We start from the raw sequence: 15,678 nt of genomic DNA on the forward strand, positions 1-15,678 counted from the left end.
CCAGCATGTCCAGGAAGAAGATCCCCAGGAGCAAGGGGGCCAGCGCGCCTGCCGCCAACGGGCCCCTGCCGGTGCGCCCCGGGACCGTGCGCCCCGGCTCCGAGGCGCCGCTCAACGGGCCCCTGCAGCCCGGCCGGCCCTCTTTGGGCGGCGGTGGCGACTTGTACGACGTCGCCTTCAAGGTGAGCCCGGAATCCCCCACCACCTGGCGGGCGCAGCAGGTGGCGCCCGGCCGGAGCCAGGGGCTGGGGAGGGGCGCAGGGCCGCGTGCACACGCGGAGCGGGGAGGCCCGGGGGGCACCCTGCGGCTGCCCGGAACATCCCACGCACGCAGCTGTCGGCCCGGGGCCGGGTGTCCAACAGCTGGCAGGGCCTGCTGCACCCCCAGCTGGCAGGGCCGGACCTGGGGTCCCGCGGGGGCATGGCCTGGCAGGCGCTGGTCCCTCGCGCGCTGATCCCCGCCCGCACTAGGGCCCCATATGTCGCCTTTCCGCACTCCGCAGAGGCTGTGGGTCTCCTTTTTTGGGGGGGTGGTGGCTAGTAAGAGCTTTGCCAGCTGGTGGGGTAGAGCACTGGGCCCTCCCCAGGCCAAGGACAGGAGCTGTGTGAATTGTGGGGGGATGGGGGCAGGACCATCTTTGACTTCAGACTGGGGGTGGGGGAAGGAGAGGGTCTGGCTGGCCCTTCCTGGTCTCTTGACCTGGTGACTTGGGGTTTTCTTGCCCACAGACCTGGTCAGGACCTGAGGTCAATGAGCAAAGTCCTTAAGTGCCCCGCTGGGATTTGAAGACCCCCCCCACAAACCTCTGAGGAGGTCCCCAGCTGTCACCCCCTTGAGCCCCAAAAGCTCCCCTCTCAAGCTCCTGGGCTGCCAGGCCCCTCCCAGATTAAGACTGGGGGTCCACCCACTGCCCCCACCAAGCCTTCCAGAGGTGGAAGCCGGGGGTCTACGCTGGTGGAGGCCACAGGTCGGTGGAAACTGCGGGTCTGGGCCTCCTTCTCCACTCCAGCCCCTTGCCTACAGCCCCCACAGCCAAGCCAGCTCAGGGCAGACCAGACACCCTTCCTGGGTGCTACCTGGCCCCTCTTGCCACCCTAGGTGATGCTGGTGGGCGACTCGGGCGTGGGGAAGACCTGCCTGCTGGTACGCTTCAAGGATGGGGCTTTCCTGGCGGGGACCTTCATCTCCACCGTGGGCATCGACTTTCGGGTGAGCCAGGCACCCACCTGACCCGGAGTCTGCTCACCCAGCCCTCCCACACCCCACTTCCCCGTTTCCCCCCAGTGCCAGGCTTCCAGATCAGGTCACCCCTCCCGATATCACGAGTGACTGAAGCTGAGATGCACCAGGGTCGGGGCTGGCATGACCCTCAGGGGTCTGGGAGCTGAGGCCCCCAGGGGTGGCAGCGGAGGGAGCCTGGGGCTGTAGGGAGTGGCCACCAGCACCTCCCCTCAGAGCCAGACAGGGGCATTCCCTGGAGAGGGTGGGTCTGGGGGGGTCCCACCGACTCCCTCCCCTTTCAGAGCCGCTGGCATCTCCGCCAGCCTGCAGGCTGTCCCCTGGGCTCTTCTGGGGGTGCCCCTGGACCCTTGGCTCACAAGCCACTGCCAGGAGCCTGTGGGGTCAGCAGGGAAGGACAGGGCCAGGGCCTCGGGCCTGTGGGGCAGAGCCTGCGCCCTGCCGACCCGTCTGAACCCCACTTGTCGCCGCCCCATGGAGGTGCTGGTATGTTCTCAAATCCATCTCATGGGGCTGCTTTTTCTCGCCCTTAAATTAGATTCAATTAGCAGGAGGCTGGAGTGGGAAGCCCGTCTGGGGACAGGAAAGGGGGCCAACTCCAGCCTGGGGGTCGGGCCCCCTCGAGTCCTCCAGGAGGCTGTCAGCGCTGAGGTGTGGGGGGTGGGGCCAGGAGAGTTGGGGGGACTGTTGAAGCTTCTTGTTCTGGCCCCTTCTCCAGCCCTCTCTTGGCTCTGGGTCAGGTGACGAGGCGAAGCTGTCGGGTTCACACTTCCGCTCGGGGTGCTAAGGAAGGCGGGGTGTCAGGCAGATGACTGAAGGCCTGGGAGCACCCTGCCAGCAGGAGCTGGGGGCGGGAGATGGGCGCGTCCTGGCGGCGGCGGGGAGCCTGGGCCTGCGCTGCCGGCCTCTCCTGCCCTGCCCCACGCCAGCAGGTGGAAACTGGGGCCTGTGCCTGCTCCTGACCCAGAGGGCCAGGCTGGGGATCCCATCGGCCAGCAAAGGAGACATGGGGCCGTCTGTGGACTGGGCCTGGTGCTGGCCTCCCGGTCACTGCAGTGCACTGGGCAGACTCAAGGCCCTGCCCCCAGAAGGCCCCAAGGGAGAAATAAAAAAAAACCTCACTGCCGTTAAGTCGATTCTGACTCGTCATGACCCCCTTTGGATTCCAAGGCCGCAATTCTTTATGGAAGCACTTTGCCCAGTATTCATTCCACTGAGTGGGTGCTGGGTTTGAACTGCCAACCATCTGGTTAGCAGTCAAATGGTTTAGGCACTACACCATTGGAGCTCCAGAGGCCAAGGCTTTTTCTAGTTGTTAAATAACAGAACCTTTGCCGTTTCAAAGCATTGTGTCACTACCAGACCCTAACAGAAACTCAGTGTCCTTTAAGCAGCCCCTCCCCCACCTCCGTGGCTAATGGATTTAGCAGAGAGGGACCCTCACTCTGTGCTCTGTTCATAAGTCTCTGGGGCAGGCCCGCAACGGCCACTCTGGTGATCCCCGCCACTCTGGTGATCCCCGTTTGCACACGAGGAACTGAGGCTCGGCGTTTAGTCACGTGACTGGGGGCACAGCGTGGGTGACTTCAAAGACGCTGTGACACGTGTGATTGGAGCAGCAACAGCTGTGGGAGGAGGGGCCAGGTGGGGGCAGGCTGCAGTGGCAGGGCCCTGTGGCTGGGAAAAGGGGGCCGTGCTCAGCTGGGCAGGGACAGACCCTGCGGGCTGAGGCTGGATGGGCTGGATGGGCAAGTGGGCCCAGGAGAGAAGGGGCTGGGGCTTGAGGAGTGTGGGATCGGCGGTCAGAGGCGGTTAAGGAGCAGAGGGACTGGGTGACAGACTAGGGGGGCCTGGGGTGGGCAGGGCCTTGGAGGGCAGGGCCGTCCGGGCAGGAGAGGGGCCTGGGCCAGCTCACTCAGGGCGGGAGCATGGTGAGGGGAGCTGGGGGACTGAGGAGCTCTCCGGTGGAAGCGACAGTGGGACCTACAGGCAGGTGTGGGTGCAGAGTCAACCACAGGGGGCGGCAGGTGGAGGGAAGACTTAGGGCCCACCCAGGGTCCTGCACTCGGTCAGGGGCACGGCAAGTCCTGGGGATGGGGGGGCCCTTGGCAGTAACTCAGTCTCCCCATCTGGGCAGCGGGGCTGGGCTCTGTCCTGGCTTGGACCCACCCTCCCATCCCACTCTTGGGAGCTTCCGGCCGGAGGATGGTGCTGGCTGGCCGCTGCCTGGGACAGGGGCAGTGGCTGGGCCCCAGCAGGAGCTGCCTGTTCTGTTTCAGAACAAAGTCCTGGACGTGGATGGCATGAAGGTGAAGCTCCAGGTGAGAGGTGAGGGGCGCGCTCTGGGTGAGGTGGGGGTGCTCCAGGGGAGGGGGGGCGGCTTGATGCCAGGCTGTCTGTCGTCACAGATCTGGGACACGGCCGGCCAGGAGCGGTTCCGCAGTGTCACCCATGCCTACTATCGCGACGCTCACGGTGGGCACAGGGCCCTGGGGGTCCCAGGCCCCAGGGAGGGGGGCTGTGTTCTGTAGGTGCCCCGGCTCCCTGACTCCTGTTTGGAGCTGGTGTCGGGGTGACAAGCAGGCAGGTGTAGCTGGTGTGCTGGCATGATGTCACCGCCACCCTGTGACTGGGGGTGTGAGTATGTGGGTGACACACACCCTTCTGCCCCCAGCCCTGCTTCTGCTCTATGACGTCACCAACAAGGCCTCCTTTGACAGCATCCAGGTCTGTGCTCCCTTCCCAGGGAGAGTGGGGTGGGGGTGGGGCATGACAGGTCCTGGAGACTCCACCCCCAGGACCACACAAGGGAGGGGCTTAGATGGAGGACTGAAAACCTGAAGGGACCAAAAACCAAATCAAACCCACTGCCATCAAGTTGATTCTCATAGCAACCCCCAATGGATTCCGAGGTGGTAAATCTTTATGGTCGATTCCAACCCATAACGCCCCTAGAGGACGGAGTGGAACTGCCCCAGAGGGCCTCCAAGGCTGGTGATCTTTACCCAGGCAGGCAGACTTGCCTCATCTTTCTCCCATGGAGCCGGTGGTGGGTTAGAACTGCCGACCTTTCGGTTAGCAGCCTTAACCACTGTGCCACCAGAACTCCCACCCATTACAAGTCACTTGTAAACCTAGTGCCTTGCCCTGGTGGCTGAGCTGTTAGCAAGGGCCCTATGGGGTGTGGCCTTGGGGCTGTTGGAGCCCAGGGCTCCAAGGTCCCTGGTCCTGCAGGCCTGGCTTAGTGAGATCCAAGAGCACGCCCAGCGCGACGTGGTGCTCATGCTGCTGGGGAGCAAGGTGGGCAGTCGTGCTCCGCGCTGGGCGGCGGGCGGTGGGTAGCTGTCCTCCACACTGGGTGGTGGGCAGCTGTGGGCCAGCTGTCACAAGGCCGCTGCACCTGAGCCAGGTGGACTCTACCCAGGAGCGTGAGGTGAAGAAGGAAGACGGGGAGAAGCTGGCCGAGGTGAGCAGGGGCAGGGGTGGTGGAAGAGTGGGCCTGTGGCTGCGGGGACAGGGTTCAGGCTGTCCCCTCTGGGCCAAGGTCCAGCTGGTAGCCAGCCTGTTTGCAGGAGTATGGGCTGCCCTTCATGGAGACCAGCGCCAAGACAGGCCTCAACGTGGACTTGGCCTTCACAGCCATAGCAAAGTAAGTCCCCATACCAGGCCAGCCCCTTGGACACTCTGCTTAGGGTCTCCAGGCCAGCCTGCTCATGGTCACCCTCCCGCAGGGAGTTGAAGCAACGCTCCATGAGGGGTCCCAGCGAGCCCCGCTTCCGACTTCATGACTACATCAAAAAAGAAGGCCGTGGGGGTGCCTGCTGCTGGCCCTGACCTGGCCAGGCGCTGGCCCTGGTGGTTATTATGCCCAGAATGGGGGCTTGGCCTGGCCTCTTCCTGCCTGAGAGGCAACCTGGAGCCCCGGTGCGAGTAAACCTGCTTCAGGGAGCTGGCGGGGCCACGGCCTCCTCGTCCACCCTGTCGCTGGGCTGTGGGCCTTGCTCCCGGGCTGGCCTGGTTCCAGGGTGAGCGTGTAGGCCCCACTGCCCGGCGCTCTGCTGCCCCCTGCTGGTCACCGGGCAAGGTGCACAGTGCCTAATTGCCTAGAAAAGCCATGTCTGCAGCCCGCACACCCGGAGAGGGCAACAGCCTTAAATCCTTTGTGCATCGTGTCTGGGGCTGCTCGCTGCTCCCACTCCACGCGCTGGTCCTACACAGGGTCTGCCCCCTGTCACCTTGGAAACCCCAAGGCTTTGTAACACAGGGTGAGAGTTCAGAGACTCGGGACAGCAGCGTCCATCCCACCTGCTGACCAGAGGCCAGGTGCGGTGGGTGACAGTGAGGCAGAGTGGGACAGGAGTCGTTTTCCAGCTTGTACTAAAAGTCATTGAGCCATCAGTCTTTCGATTGCACAGCTGTTTTCAGCCTCAGTGAATAAAGGTGTTTTTGCGGATGCCTCCGCCTGTTCTGTTGGGAAAAAAAAAAAAAAAACCCGACTTCTAGAACCCCAGCTTCCAAACTCTGCAGAAGGTGCGGGCACCCTCCCAAAGTGGCATGCAAGACACTGCCACTGAGGTCACCCGGTGTTTCTGCTCCAAACTCCAACGTTCCTTCGGGAGCACGTGGTATACCGGGAACCGGCTGCTGGGGTGCTCAGGGGGCGCTCAGACTCGCCCCGCGAGAAAGCACTAAATGTTTCTTGGGTTCACAGACAGAAAACGGAGTAGGCAGCCCCAACAGATAAAAGAGACACCACCCTCAAGTCGTCACAGCACCCCTTCCCAACCCCCAAACGCAATGAGCAGGGCTCTGGGCGACAAATGGCGTTAAGTAATGACAAACGACACACCGATGCACCGTCAATGCTTTACTGCCGAGTATCTCACACACACACAGGCCCTCCTTACCACCAGGCCCTCCTGCCCGCTGGACCTCCGGGCTGAAGACGTTAACGGGGGCTCAGGGTCTGCAGCCGGTTCCCGATGACCCTGAAAGGCAGCCAGGATCATGTACACCGGAGCCCCCTCCGCCGTTCGGGGCAAGCCATCAACGCTCCCAGCCCTCCTCCTCATCAAACGCGCAATCCCGAAGCCTCAGTCTTGCAAAATAATCAGACTGCACGTGCAGTTTTCATACGAGGTGTCAGAAATTAAAGCAATTCATCATGGGCTCCGGGCTGCGTCGGAGTAAAAGACCCGGCCTAGGCTTACCTGGACGTAGGTGTGGACACGGCCTTCGCTAACGGAAACATGGGTAGGAACGTAAGGGCTCACAAAGAACTCAGGGGAAGCCGGCCTGCTGGGCTCGGGGAACACCCTCAAGCCCACACTAGAGCTTAAGCCAAAGAAGCAGCACCCCAACCTTTTACTCAACCGCGAAAGAACACGATGCTGGAAGCTCAAACCTTTATAGGAACTGCTCCACCTCTGTGATTGGGCAACTCCGACGGAAGTACCCGCCCCCCTAGTACCTGATAGGCTAAGTTCCTACCTCGTTGTTTCCACCGATCGCTCAACGGCGTTTATTTTAGGGGTGGTCTCCCAGGCCTTCATTGAACTTCAAGATAGAAGTTGTCAGGGATTTTTCTTGGATCCACAATGAACGCCCATGGAGGCAGCAGTCGAGAAATCAGACGACGAATTGCATTGTGTAAATCTGCTGCAAAAGACCTGTTTGAAGTGTTAAAGAGCAAAGGTGTCACTTTGAGGACTAAGGTGCACCTGACCCAAGCCATACATGTGAATGAATAAGGAAGACCACAGAAGAATTGATGCATTTGAGTTGTGGTGTTGCCAAAGAATACTGAAGTATCATGGACTGCCAGAAGAACAAACAAATCTGTCTTAGAGGAAGTACAGCCACAATGCTCCTTAGAAGCAAGAAAGGTCAGACTTGGTTTCACCAGTCAGAAGAGACTGGTCCTTGGGAGGACGATATCGTCCTTGGCAGAGGGTCAGCGAAAAAGAGGACGACCCTCAGCGAGATCGACTGACACAGTGGCTGCGACGACGGGCTCAAGCAAAGCAATGATTGTGAGGATGGCGCAAGACCGGGCAGTGTTTCCGTTCTGTTGTGCACAGGGTCGCCGTGAGTCGGAGCCCACCCTGCGTCCCCTAACAGCAACTCTCAAGCTGGAGACCCGAAGCTCCTCCCTTTCACCAAGGCTATTGAGCCCAGCTGTGAGTGACGGACTGAAACAGCCAATCAAAGTCCGGCCTGCAACAGAGTGATTCCGAAGCCGCCAATCCCGCTCCGCGGCGGCAGGGCCGCCGGAAGTCGTAGTTTCCGAAGCGCCGCATGTCAGGTGGCCTCTCGGGCCCCCAGAGCCCGGGAACTACAATTCCCGGCGGGCGCAGCCCTGAGCGCTTCCGGCTCGCGCGTCTGGTCCCTTCCCCGGCAGGCGGCCGAGGGGGCACGATGGAACGGACGGGCGGCACTGTCTCTGCACCGCGGCCGCGGGCGGGTGAGTGTCCGTGTGGCGCGCCGGGCCCGTGGCTCGCGCCTCGGGGCAGCGTGATGGGGCCGGGGGACAGGCGCTTCGGGTCCCGAGCGGGGGGGGTTTAGCCTTGGGAGGGGCGGGGCTGAGTCGGGCTGGGATCTCTGGGTCTGTCCATCTGCCCGTCCCTCACTCGTCCTTCCTTATTTATTCCTTGTTCCTGCACTTATTATGTGCCACCTGAGTGCCAAGCACTGTTCTAGGGGCCGGGGTGGCTGCGGGGCAGCAGGATCCGACTCGTGTTGGGGTGCAGCGTTCCCCCCCCTCGGCACTGTTTGCAATTTGGGCTGGATTGTTCCTTGTGGTGGGGGACTGCCCTGTGCCTTGTAGAATGTTGAGCAGCGCCCCTGGCTTCCACCCACTAGATGCCTGTAAGTAGCATCTCCGCCCCCAGTTGTGACAATCGAAACGTCCCCAGGCATCGCCAGGTGTCCTCCGGTGTGTGGGGGGACATTTCACCCATTTAAGAATCACTGTTCGCGGAAGAGCGCATGCGGACAATAAACCGATGGAATGATGAGGAATTGCTGTGGGTGCTATGAAAGAAAGAAACAGGGTGCTGAGAAAAAGTTAGGGCTCCCAAGAGACCTTTTGGGCAGAGAACAGTTAGCCAAAGACGGAACTGGGAGGAGCAAGTCCTGGGAAGGTGCTGGGGGAGAATTTGGGGGGTCCAGATCTGCAGAGTCGGTGAGTGAGACAGGCTGGGCCAGGCGTACTCCCGCAGAGCGCTGCAAAGTGGTGATAGGAGTCAGGGTGGTGGGCTGGCCCACGGGCTGCAGGGTAGGGGTCTCTTTGTGCGTGCCAATGCAGTTGGCATCACTCTCATTCCGACTGACGGCAACGCCACGTGTGTCAGAGTAGTCCTGGACTCCGCTGGGTCTCCACTGGTGGTTTTTCTGAGCTAGATTGCCAGACCTTTCGAGACATCTCTGGGCGGACGCCGACAGCAGCTGAGTGCTTTCATCATTTACACCACTCAGGAATTCCCTTGTTATAGGGTTATAGGGTGACGGTGTCCGGTCTTCACCTAGTAAACAGGCTCCTGGTTGTGCGCAGGGGATGGGTGGACTGTGGGGCCTGGTGGGGTATTGGGGCAGTAAGGAGGCTGAACGGGTCTCCAGGGGAGTGTTGGGGCCAGTGTCCACTAGTCCTCACTGGGATCCAGCTCCCCAGGGGTGGTGATTTTGAGTCAGGCCAGGGCGGTCAGCCGGGGCTGAGTCTGGGGTCCCGTGAGTGGGGAGGCCGAGCTGGGCCCTGGGGGGGTCCTGGACCCCACCCACCCTCAGGCACCCACCCTACTTCCAGCTCTGCTTCCATCCCCTAGATCCAGCCCCTCTCCTGGGAGCTGCCCACCGCCTTTGCCAAGTGCCAAGCATATGGCCAGTTTCTCCTTCCTTCTCTTTGAGCCTCTCCGCTCCTAGACCCCTTCCCTGAGGGTCTGTATGGTGCGTGCCGGCTCTGCCAGAAATCCCTGCTTCGCTGCTCTGCTCCGAGGAAACCTCGGGCCTGGGGTCTCTGCACCCGGTAGCCACAGCCACTGCTCTCCTCCAGACCACACCTTCCCTTTGATGGGAGCAGGAGTGTGGGCAGCCTGGCTGGGGAGCTGAGTGCTGGGAGTAAGCTCCCCGGCTCTCGGCAGGGCCGTGCATCAAGATTTCTGGAAACTAACAGGAACGAGCTGGGTCTTCAGTATTGATTTGAGTGGAGTCTGGAACCCACGGGAAAGCACCTTTGGTGTGTGGAACGCTGCTCCCTGGCGTCCTGCCTTCTCTAGGGTCAGACGCACTCCTAACCACCCACGTCCCCCTGTCATGCACAGGCCTGGCACCTGTGGTGGGTGTGGACCTTGGCAAGCAGCTGGAGGAAGGGTGAACTATTGACAAGGAAGAAATCCGTTTAGGGGAAGAGGTGGTGGAAGTAGAAAGGTTAAACCTAGTTGTCAGGCGCTGGGCGATAGGCAGGATCTGGTGACTTGGGACTCCCCGGTCTGGACTGGCTCATGTGTGTCGAAGCTTGTCAGTTTGTCAGCAGTGCTAGAAGGGTCGGAAGGAGGAGGGCCTTGGTGCACCCTCTCTCTGGCTGTGTGTCGTTGGGCTGGCCGCTCAGCCTCTCTGAGCCTCCACCTTCAGCTCTCAGATCACATCTGCTGGTAGTGAAGCCTTTACTCTTACTTCCCCATAGTCTCTCACGGCCCCATCCATTTCCTAGGTGGGAGGTGCAAGGCTAGGCGGGCAGTCAGATTGCCCAAAGCCACACAGCTGCTCAATGGAGGGGGAGTTTAGACCCAGATCTGTCTGGGCCCAGCATCTGTGCTCTTTGCTGTGGACACCTCGGGGGGCCCACAGGAGCCTGTGCTGGGGTGCTAGCGTGTGGCCAGCCCGGAGACACGTCACAGGCTGTGTCCTGCTCTGTGCTTGGATCCCCCCTGGGCCCTGCAGCTGGATGCTGACATCAGAGGACAAGTGTCTGCTTGGGGTCTGGCCAGCCCCTTCCTCCAGAAAGCCCTCTGGATTTCCCCCCAGACGAGCCAGGTCCCCTGGGAAAGACAGGACTAGGAGATGCCTCCTAAGCCTCTTGAGGGGCAGGTGGGGAAGAGGCAGACATCCCTGTCCTGAGGTGGTGGGGTCAAAGCTGGGGCTGGCAGAGTGAGCAGGGAGGTCCCTTCAGTAGGTAGAGCCTTGGAGCCCCGGGCCGGAGAGGGCGGGCAGAGCCTGGGGAGGAGGCTGGTTAGGCGGCCACACTGGATCCGCCGCCTGAGCAGTGGTGTAGAGGGAGGGGGACGCGGGCACAGAGTGCAGAGGCCTGGCCGGGGCTATGGGAGGGGAGGGGCACCGTGCAGGCAGAGCCAAGGGCCCCGACGTCACACCGTGCATGTCAGCATGGAAAAAATGTGCTAAAAGGACGTCAGGGAACCACAGGGTGTTGTATGGGGGGAGCGCGTGGCTTTGCCATGGCAACCATGCCTGTTTCTATAGGATTTGGCGCCTGGCCTGGACTGTAGCCCTAGGGCCGAGGCAGAGGCAGACCCAGGGCTGGATGGCTCTGTGATACTGGGGACCACGCCTGGAGCCCTGGCCGGCATCCAGCCAGTGGCCAACCATGAGGCTGGGCTTCCTGCGTTCTCCAGCCCTTCCCTGGGGTAGTGATACCAGAACAGAGAGGCGCTGATGAGGCTCCCGGGCGGGCTGCCCCACCCTGCACGTTCTGCCCAGGGTATCCCCCCAGGACCGTCCACCCCCCCACACACATGACGCTGCCAGAGTCGCTGGCGGGACTGCTGGGTGGCTGTCCCCAGAGTCCAGGAGGGGGGACCTCACCACGCCTGATCCAGAGCCCCTGGGGTGCATCCCAAGGTGGGAGGGGCAGGTAGTCACCCCACATCCCCCAGGTGGGGCTGGGAGGGGTCCTGGGAAGCCAGCCTCACCCTCCCTGCAGGTGGTGGGGCTGCTCAGAGGAGAGCGTGGTGGGCGCTATTGCATGCAGAAAGAGGACCCCTGACCTGTGTGGCAGCAGTGAGCGCCCCAAGGCCCAGGAACCCCTCAAGTGCGAGAAGGTGGCTAGTCCTCCCCTGGCCTGGCACGGCCTCTCCCAGGTGGGGACAGCAGTGGCCTGGCGTGTGGGGGGGTCAGCAGCAGGAGCCAGCAGCCTGTTTGCTTCCGCTGGCCTGGCCCACCTGCCCCGGCCCACCTGGGACCCTCAGTCACGCCGCCGGACAGGCCCAACAGAAGTTACAGTGTCACTCCTCCCTCCCACAGCCAGGGTCTTTCCTCTTCCAAAGACAGGCGGCCTCCTGGGGCTTGGAGGGAGGGTTCCTCAGCTCCGTTGCTAGCCGGCTGGGTTTGGAGATGAGCAGGACCCTGTCAAAGTGGACACACCAGGCCCCCGAGGGAGCCCCAGGCCGACTGGGGGTGCACCCCGAACCAGCCGTTTCACCAGCCAGGGGTGTCAGCGGCGTGGTGTTTCCGCTGAGCCCTGCCGGGCTCCCTGGCGGCAGCAGGGCCGGGGGAGGCTGCTCTTGCAAGACCAGCCCCATGGGACCGGGCGGGACTCCAGGCATCTTGCTGAATCCAGATGTGGATTCCTGGGACGCAGTCTGTGAGCTGCGGAGCTTGGGGGTGGGGGCCAAAGGGGTTGGGCTGAACGCCGGGAGCCCCCGGGGTTCAGGTCGCATGTGTCAGCCAGGCCCGCCGTCATCGGCCAGGGGACCTGCTGGGCGCTTTTGTGTAGGGCTGTGTGCCGTTCTGTCTGCCGCGCCCAGCGGTGGGGGCCGGACCACTGAGGGCCCTCGGGCCGGCCTGTCGCCACCCCAGCCGTGCCTCGTCCCTGGCAGTGTGCGTGTGTGGAATCCAGGTCAGTGGCTAGGGCGGCCTGGCTGCGTGCCCCACCTCTCCTCCCAGCGGGCCCCCTGTGAGCCGGGCGGGAGCCAGCTGCGGGCTTCCTGGAAAGGCTGGGCCCTGCAGGCCGACTGCTGACTGGGCAGGTCCTCCGAAACCCGGGTTCTGGACCCCCGGTCACCCCGGCAGGACGGCCTCACCCCGCTGGCCTGGGCCCCGAGGCTCCCGCTGAGAGTGGCGACAGTGGAGGGCTGTGTGGGAGCCCCGTCACTCTCACCCCTCAGCCCGAGAGCCGTCCTGTAAGCTCCTTGCACGTCTTCTTGCCGGCCTCTGCCCCCAGACCTGAGAACCGGCCCTCAAGGCTCCGTAGCTGGCCTGTCTGCACCCCGTCCCCTCTCCAGGCCACAGTGGTTGCGGGGGTGGGGTGGGGTTGTGGACTGGGCTGTGCATGGGGAGTGCGGTGGGGGGATAGAAGGAAGGAGGCTTTGGGCTAAAGCCCTCGCAAGACCGCGTCTGTCCAGACGTGCGGGGGCTCAGCATGAGGGCTGGGTGCCTCACGGCAGTGCCAGCCTCGGGGCTAAGACCCAGCCCCTGATGGGGCGAGTGCCTGGGACGCGCTGGTTGAGGGCTGAGCGGGCTGAGCAGACCCCTGGCAGAAGGTGAGGATGGCAGACAGTGCAGGGAGGAGGCACCAGGGACCCCCGAGAGCTTGAGATGACGCCTGTCAGTGAAGAGACGGTGTGTGTTGGTAGCTGCAGGTAACGGCCCCCTGAAGATGTGTGTGGGGCCGGCATCGCCAGAGGGGCGGGGTAGGACGGTCTGGGGAAGGCGCCAGAAATGCCAGGCTGTGCATGGCTCTCAGGCTGGCATCCTCTCAGGTGCCGGCGGGACAGAGGGTGGGTTTCTCCCGGCCCCCTGGTGTGGGGTGTGGGGCGGGGGGCTTGTGTGCTCCCCTTCGGCCTTGGCATCCTGCCTCATCACCCTGCGTAGGGCTGGTCCCAGCTTCCTGCCCCCAGCCTGGTGGCCGGGCCACGGGCAGTAAGGCCCTGTGCCTTCCACCCACTCAGAGTGCCAGGACAAGCTCACATCAGTGCCGGGCGGCCCCGATCCCAGGGCGACTAGCCCATGTGTGGCGGTGTAGGGGTGTGGCAAGGGGGTCTCAAGGTGAAGGACGAGTGGCTCTCAGGAGGCTCGGGACCCTAACCCAGCCAACTCCATCACAGTGGGAGACTGTGCACTGACAAGAGGGACCTGGCTCCAGGCAGTAGCTGGAGCGCTTTGGGGGCACCACAGGTGCCCTGCACGCCAGACCTCTCTCTCCTGCGGACTCAGCGGGCCCGGCCGGCACGCCTGTAGCCTCTCTTCTCAGGAGTTGCGTCTTGGGACGGGTGGGTTCCACTTGCTGCACCTGCAGGATCTCCCATGACCACACCTGAGCCTGTGGCTGGCCGGGGGTGACACCACCTGTGCTGGCAGGACACACTCGTCCTGCCGTGACTACCCCCCCCCATGGGTCCAGCACTCGCCCACTGAGGCCTGGCCCCAGCCCCAGGGACATCTGACCCTCAGGAAGGGCAGCCCGGGCTGTGACTCAGGGCGGCGGAGGAGCACGTATGCATGCAGGTGTGGCTCCCTTACCTTTGGGGCGGGGCGGGCCAGGCTGTTCATTCAGCCCAGCCTTGAAGGCCGGCCCAGCCTTGAAGGACGAAGGACGGAAGTGACGCCATGGGCAGCATGGGGTTCCTCCCTTCCTCAGCTGTGAACACCTGGGCAGGCAGGACACAGGGGACTTTGCCCGCTGTGGCCACTGGTGTCGATGGCGGACAGAAGCCAATTGTGCCTGCCATGGGGCCCCTAGCCTGACCCCCTCGTCTCTCCCCCCTCAGAGGACGCGGCCCGCAGACCCTAGATGCCGCCCAGGCATGAGCTTGGGCAAGACTGCCCGCTACAACCGCTTCTCCGGGGGGCCTGCCAACCTTCCCACCCCAGACGTTGCCACCGGGGTAAGGCGTCCCCCGGGCAGGGGTCTGCTCTGTGCACCCACACCCCGCCAAGGACCTCAGCAGGCTTTGCTGGGTTTCCACCGTGCAAACTTCCTGGAGGGCTGTCCCCCGGCCAGGCAGGCGGGCAGGGTCTGTGCGTGTGGGTGCTGTAGGTGTACGTGTGCGCATCTGTGTTGTGGGGGTGTCCATGCACACGCAAACGTGGTGCATGGCCTGTGCGTGTCTGTGCTGTAGGGGTATCTGTGTACATGCACATGTGGTACATGTGTGGGTCCATGTCTGTGTTGTGGAGGTGTCCATGCACATGTGTGATCAGTAAGCACGTGTCGTGTGGCTGTGTGTGCATGTCGCACTCTCTGGGGTCAAGGCCACATTCTCTGTACCCTCTTTGCAGACCAGGATGGAAACGACCTTTGGGCCTGCCTTTTCGGCTGTCACCACCATCACGAAAGGTGAGCTCTGAGCCGAGGCCGGCTGGTTCTGGGTACCAGTGTCTTCCCCTTCATCCTGGAACCATGCCTAAGGGACCTCTCCTGGGGGGTGTCCGCCGAGATCAGGTGGCCCCACTCGCACCTTGTGCTCCCTGCCCGTTTTAGTCCTGGCCAGGTGGGGTCGGGCCATTGGTGCCCCCTCCTCAGCCCCTGCGCCTGTGTGCTAGCTCCCCTCCCCACTTGGCACCCCGCCCCTTCCTCGTAGCCCCTTGCCTGCCCCTCTGAGGCCAGGCTCAGGCACCATGCTGGCATGTGGAGTTGACGGGAAGCTTTGTGGAGTTCTGGGCCTGAGTGTGGGCCAGTGGCCCGAGACCAGCCCTTCTGGGAGGCTGTGAGAAGTGGCAGTGAGGTCACTGCCTCTTTCCAGAAGGTATGCAGAGTTTGTTCCATTTTGGCACTGTGCCACCGATAACCTTCTTCATCACTTTTCCTGGGTTTTCTCTGGTCTCAGAGGCCACGGGGTCATGGGTCGCCGCACACCCGTGCTCACCAGGGCCCCTGCTAGGTGGGCCCCTTGGCACCTCTGAAAGTACCAGCCTCCTTAAATACCTTTTCAAGCAGAGAGACAGACAGACATCACTCCCAGTCCCACCACCCAAGCCGTGGGTCCTGAGTCCCCATCTTTACCTGTACAAGTCTCAGCACCTGTCATGGCAGCTGGGAGCTCTCAGGGCAGGGGTCAGCCCAGCAGTGACACAGGCCTGCAGCCCCCCGTCCAGCCCAGGGCCCCCCTTGTCACAGGATGGGGAGCTAAGGCCCAGCCGTAGGGCAGCAAAAGCTGGGGTGCAGGACCTCTGGTCGAGGGGGTGAGCCAGCTACCAGCAGGGACCAGGGGACTTGCAGACCCTGAGGCTGTGGCCTGTGGGGGTGGCTCTGTCCGGCTCCCTGGTGGACTCTCGAGCCCACTGGCCCCGGTGAGCTGTAATGTGGAAGTGGAGGTGGGAGCTGGAGAGCCTGTGGGTTGGTCCCTGGGAAGAGAGCCAGGCCCTGGACCCTCCGGCACCGTCTCAGCCCAGCCACACACAGCTACGGTGCATTTACCTCATGTCCTCTTTGAACCAGGGCTGCCCAGCCGCACACAGCTACGGTGCATTTACCTCATGTCCTCTTTGAA

At 62.9% G+C, this 15,678-nt stretch overlaps 2 protein-coding genes and 1 non-coding gene across 3 annotated transcripts in view; 2 read left to right on the forward strand and 1 right to left on the reverse strand.

The window, feature by feature from the left end:
* Positions 1-5: 5 nt before the first annotated feature.
* Positions 6-5,074, forward strand: RAB26 (RAB26, member RAS oncogene family). The gene is made up of 9 exons (XM_007939533.2): positions 6-182; positions 1,100-1,210; positions 3,520-3,561; positions 3,649-3,715; positions 3,915-3,967; positions 4,475-4,540; positions 4,650-4,706; positions 4,813-4,889; positions 4,972-5,074. The coding sequence occupies exons 1-9, from the start codon at positions 6-8 to the stop codon at positions 5,072-5,074; spliced, it is 753 nt and encodes a 250-aa protein (XP_007937724.1).
* Positions 5,075-6,328: 1,254 nt separating this feature from the next.
* Positions 6,329-6,411, reverse strand: LOC122149925. Its single transcript, XR_006163400.1, has one exon. It is a non-coding gene; the product is annotated as a small nucleolar RNA SNORD60 (small nucleolar RNA).
* Positions 6,412-13,992: 7,581 nt separating this feature from the next.
* The window catches only part of TRAF7 (TNF receptor associated factor 7), a 12,739-nt gene continuing 11,053 nt past the window's right edge, over positions 13,993-15,678 (forward strand). The window contains exons 1-2 of the mRNA XM_007939663.1: positions 13,993-14,073; positions 14,468-14,525. Coding sequence (XP_007937854.1) covers positions 13,993-14,073; positions 14,468-14,525 — 139 coding nt within the window. The remainder of the gene's footprint in view (positions 14,074-14,467; positions 14,526-15,678) is intronic.

Source organism: Orycteropus afer, unplaced genomic scaffold (assembly GCF_000298275.1).
Source record: "Orycteropus afer afer isolate SDZICR_OR568_19922 unplaced genomic scaffold, OryAfe1.0 scaffold00061, whole genome shotgun sequence".
Classification (NCBI taxonomy): Eukaryota; Metazoa; Chordata; class Mammalia; order Tubulidentata; family Orycteropodidae; genus Orycteropus; species Orycteropus afer.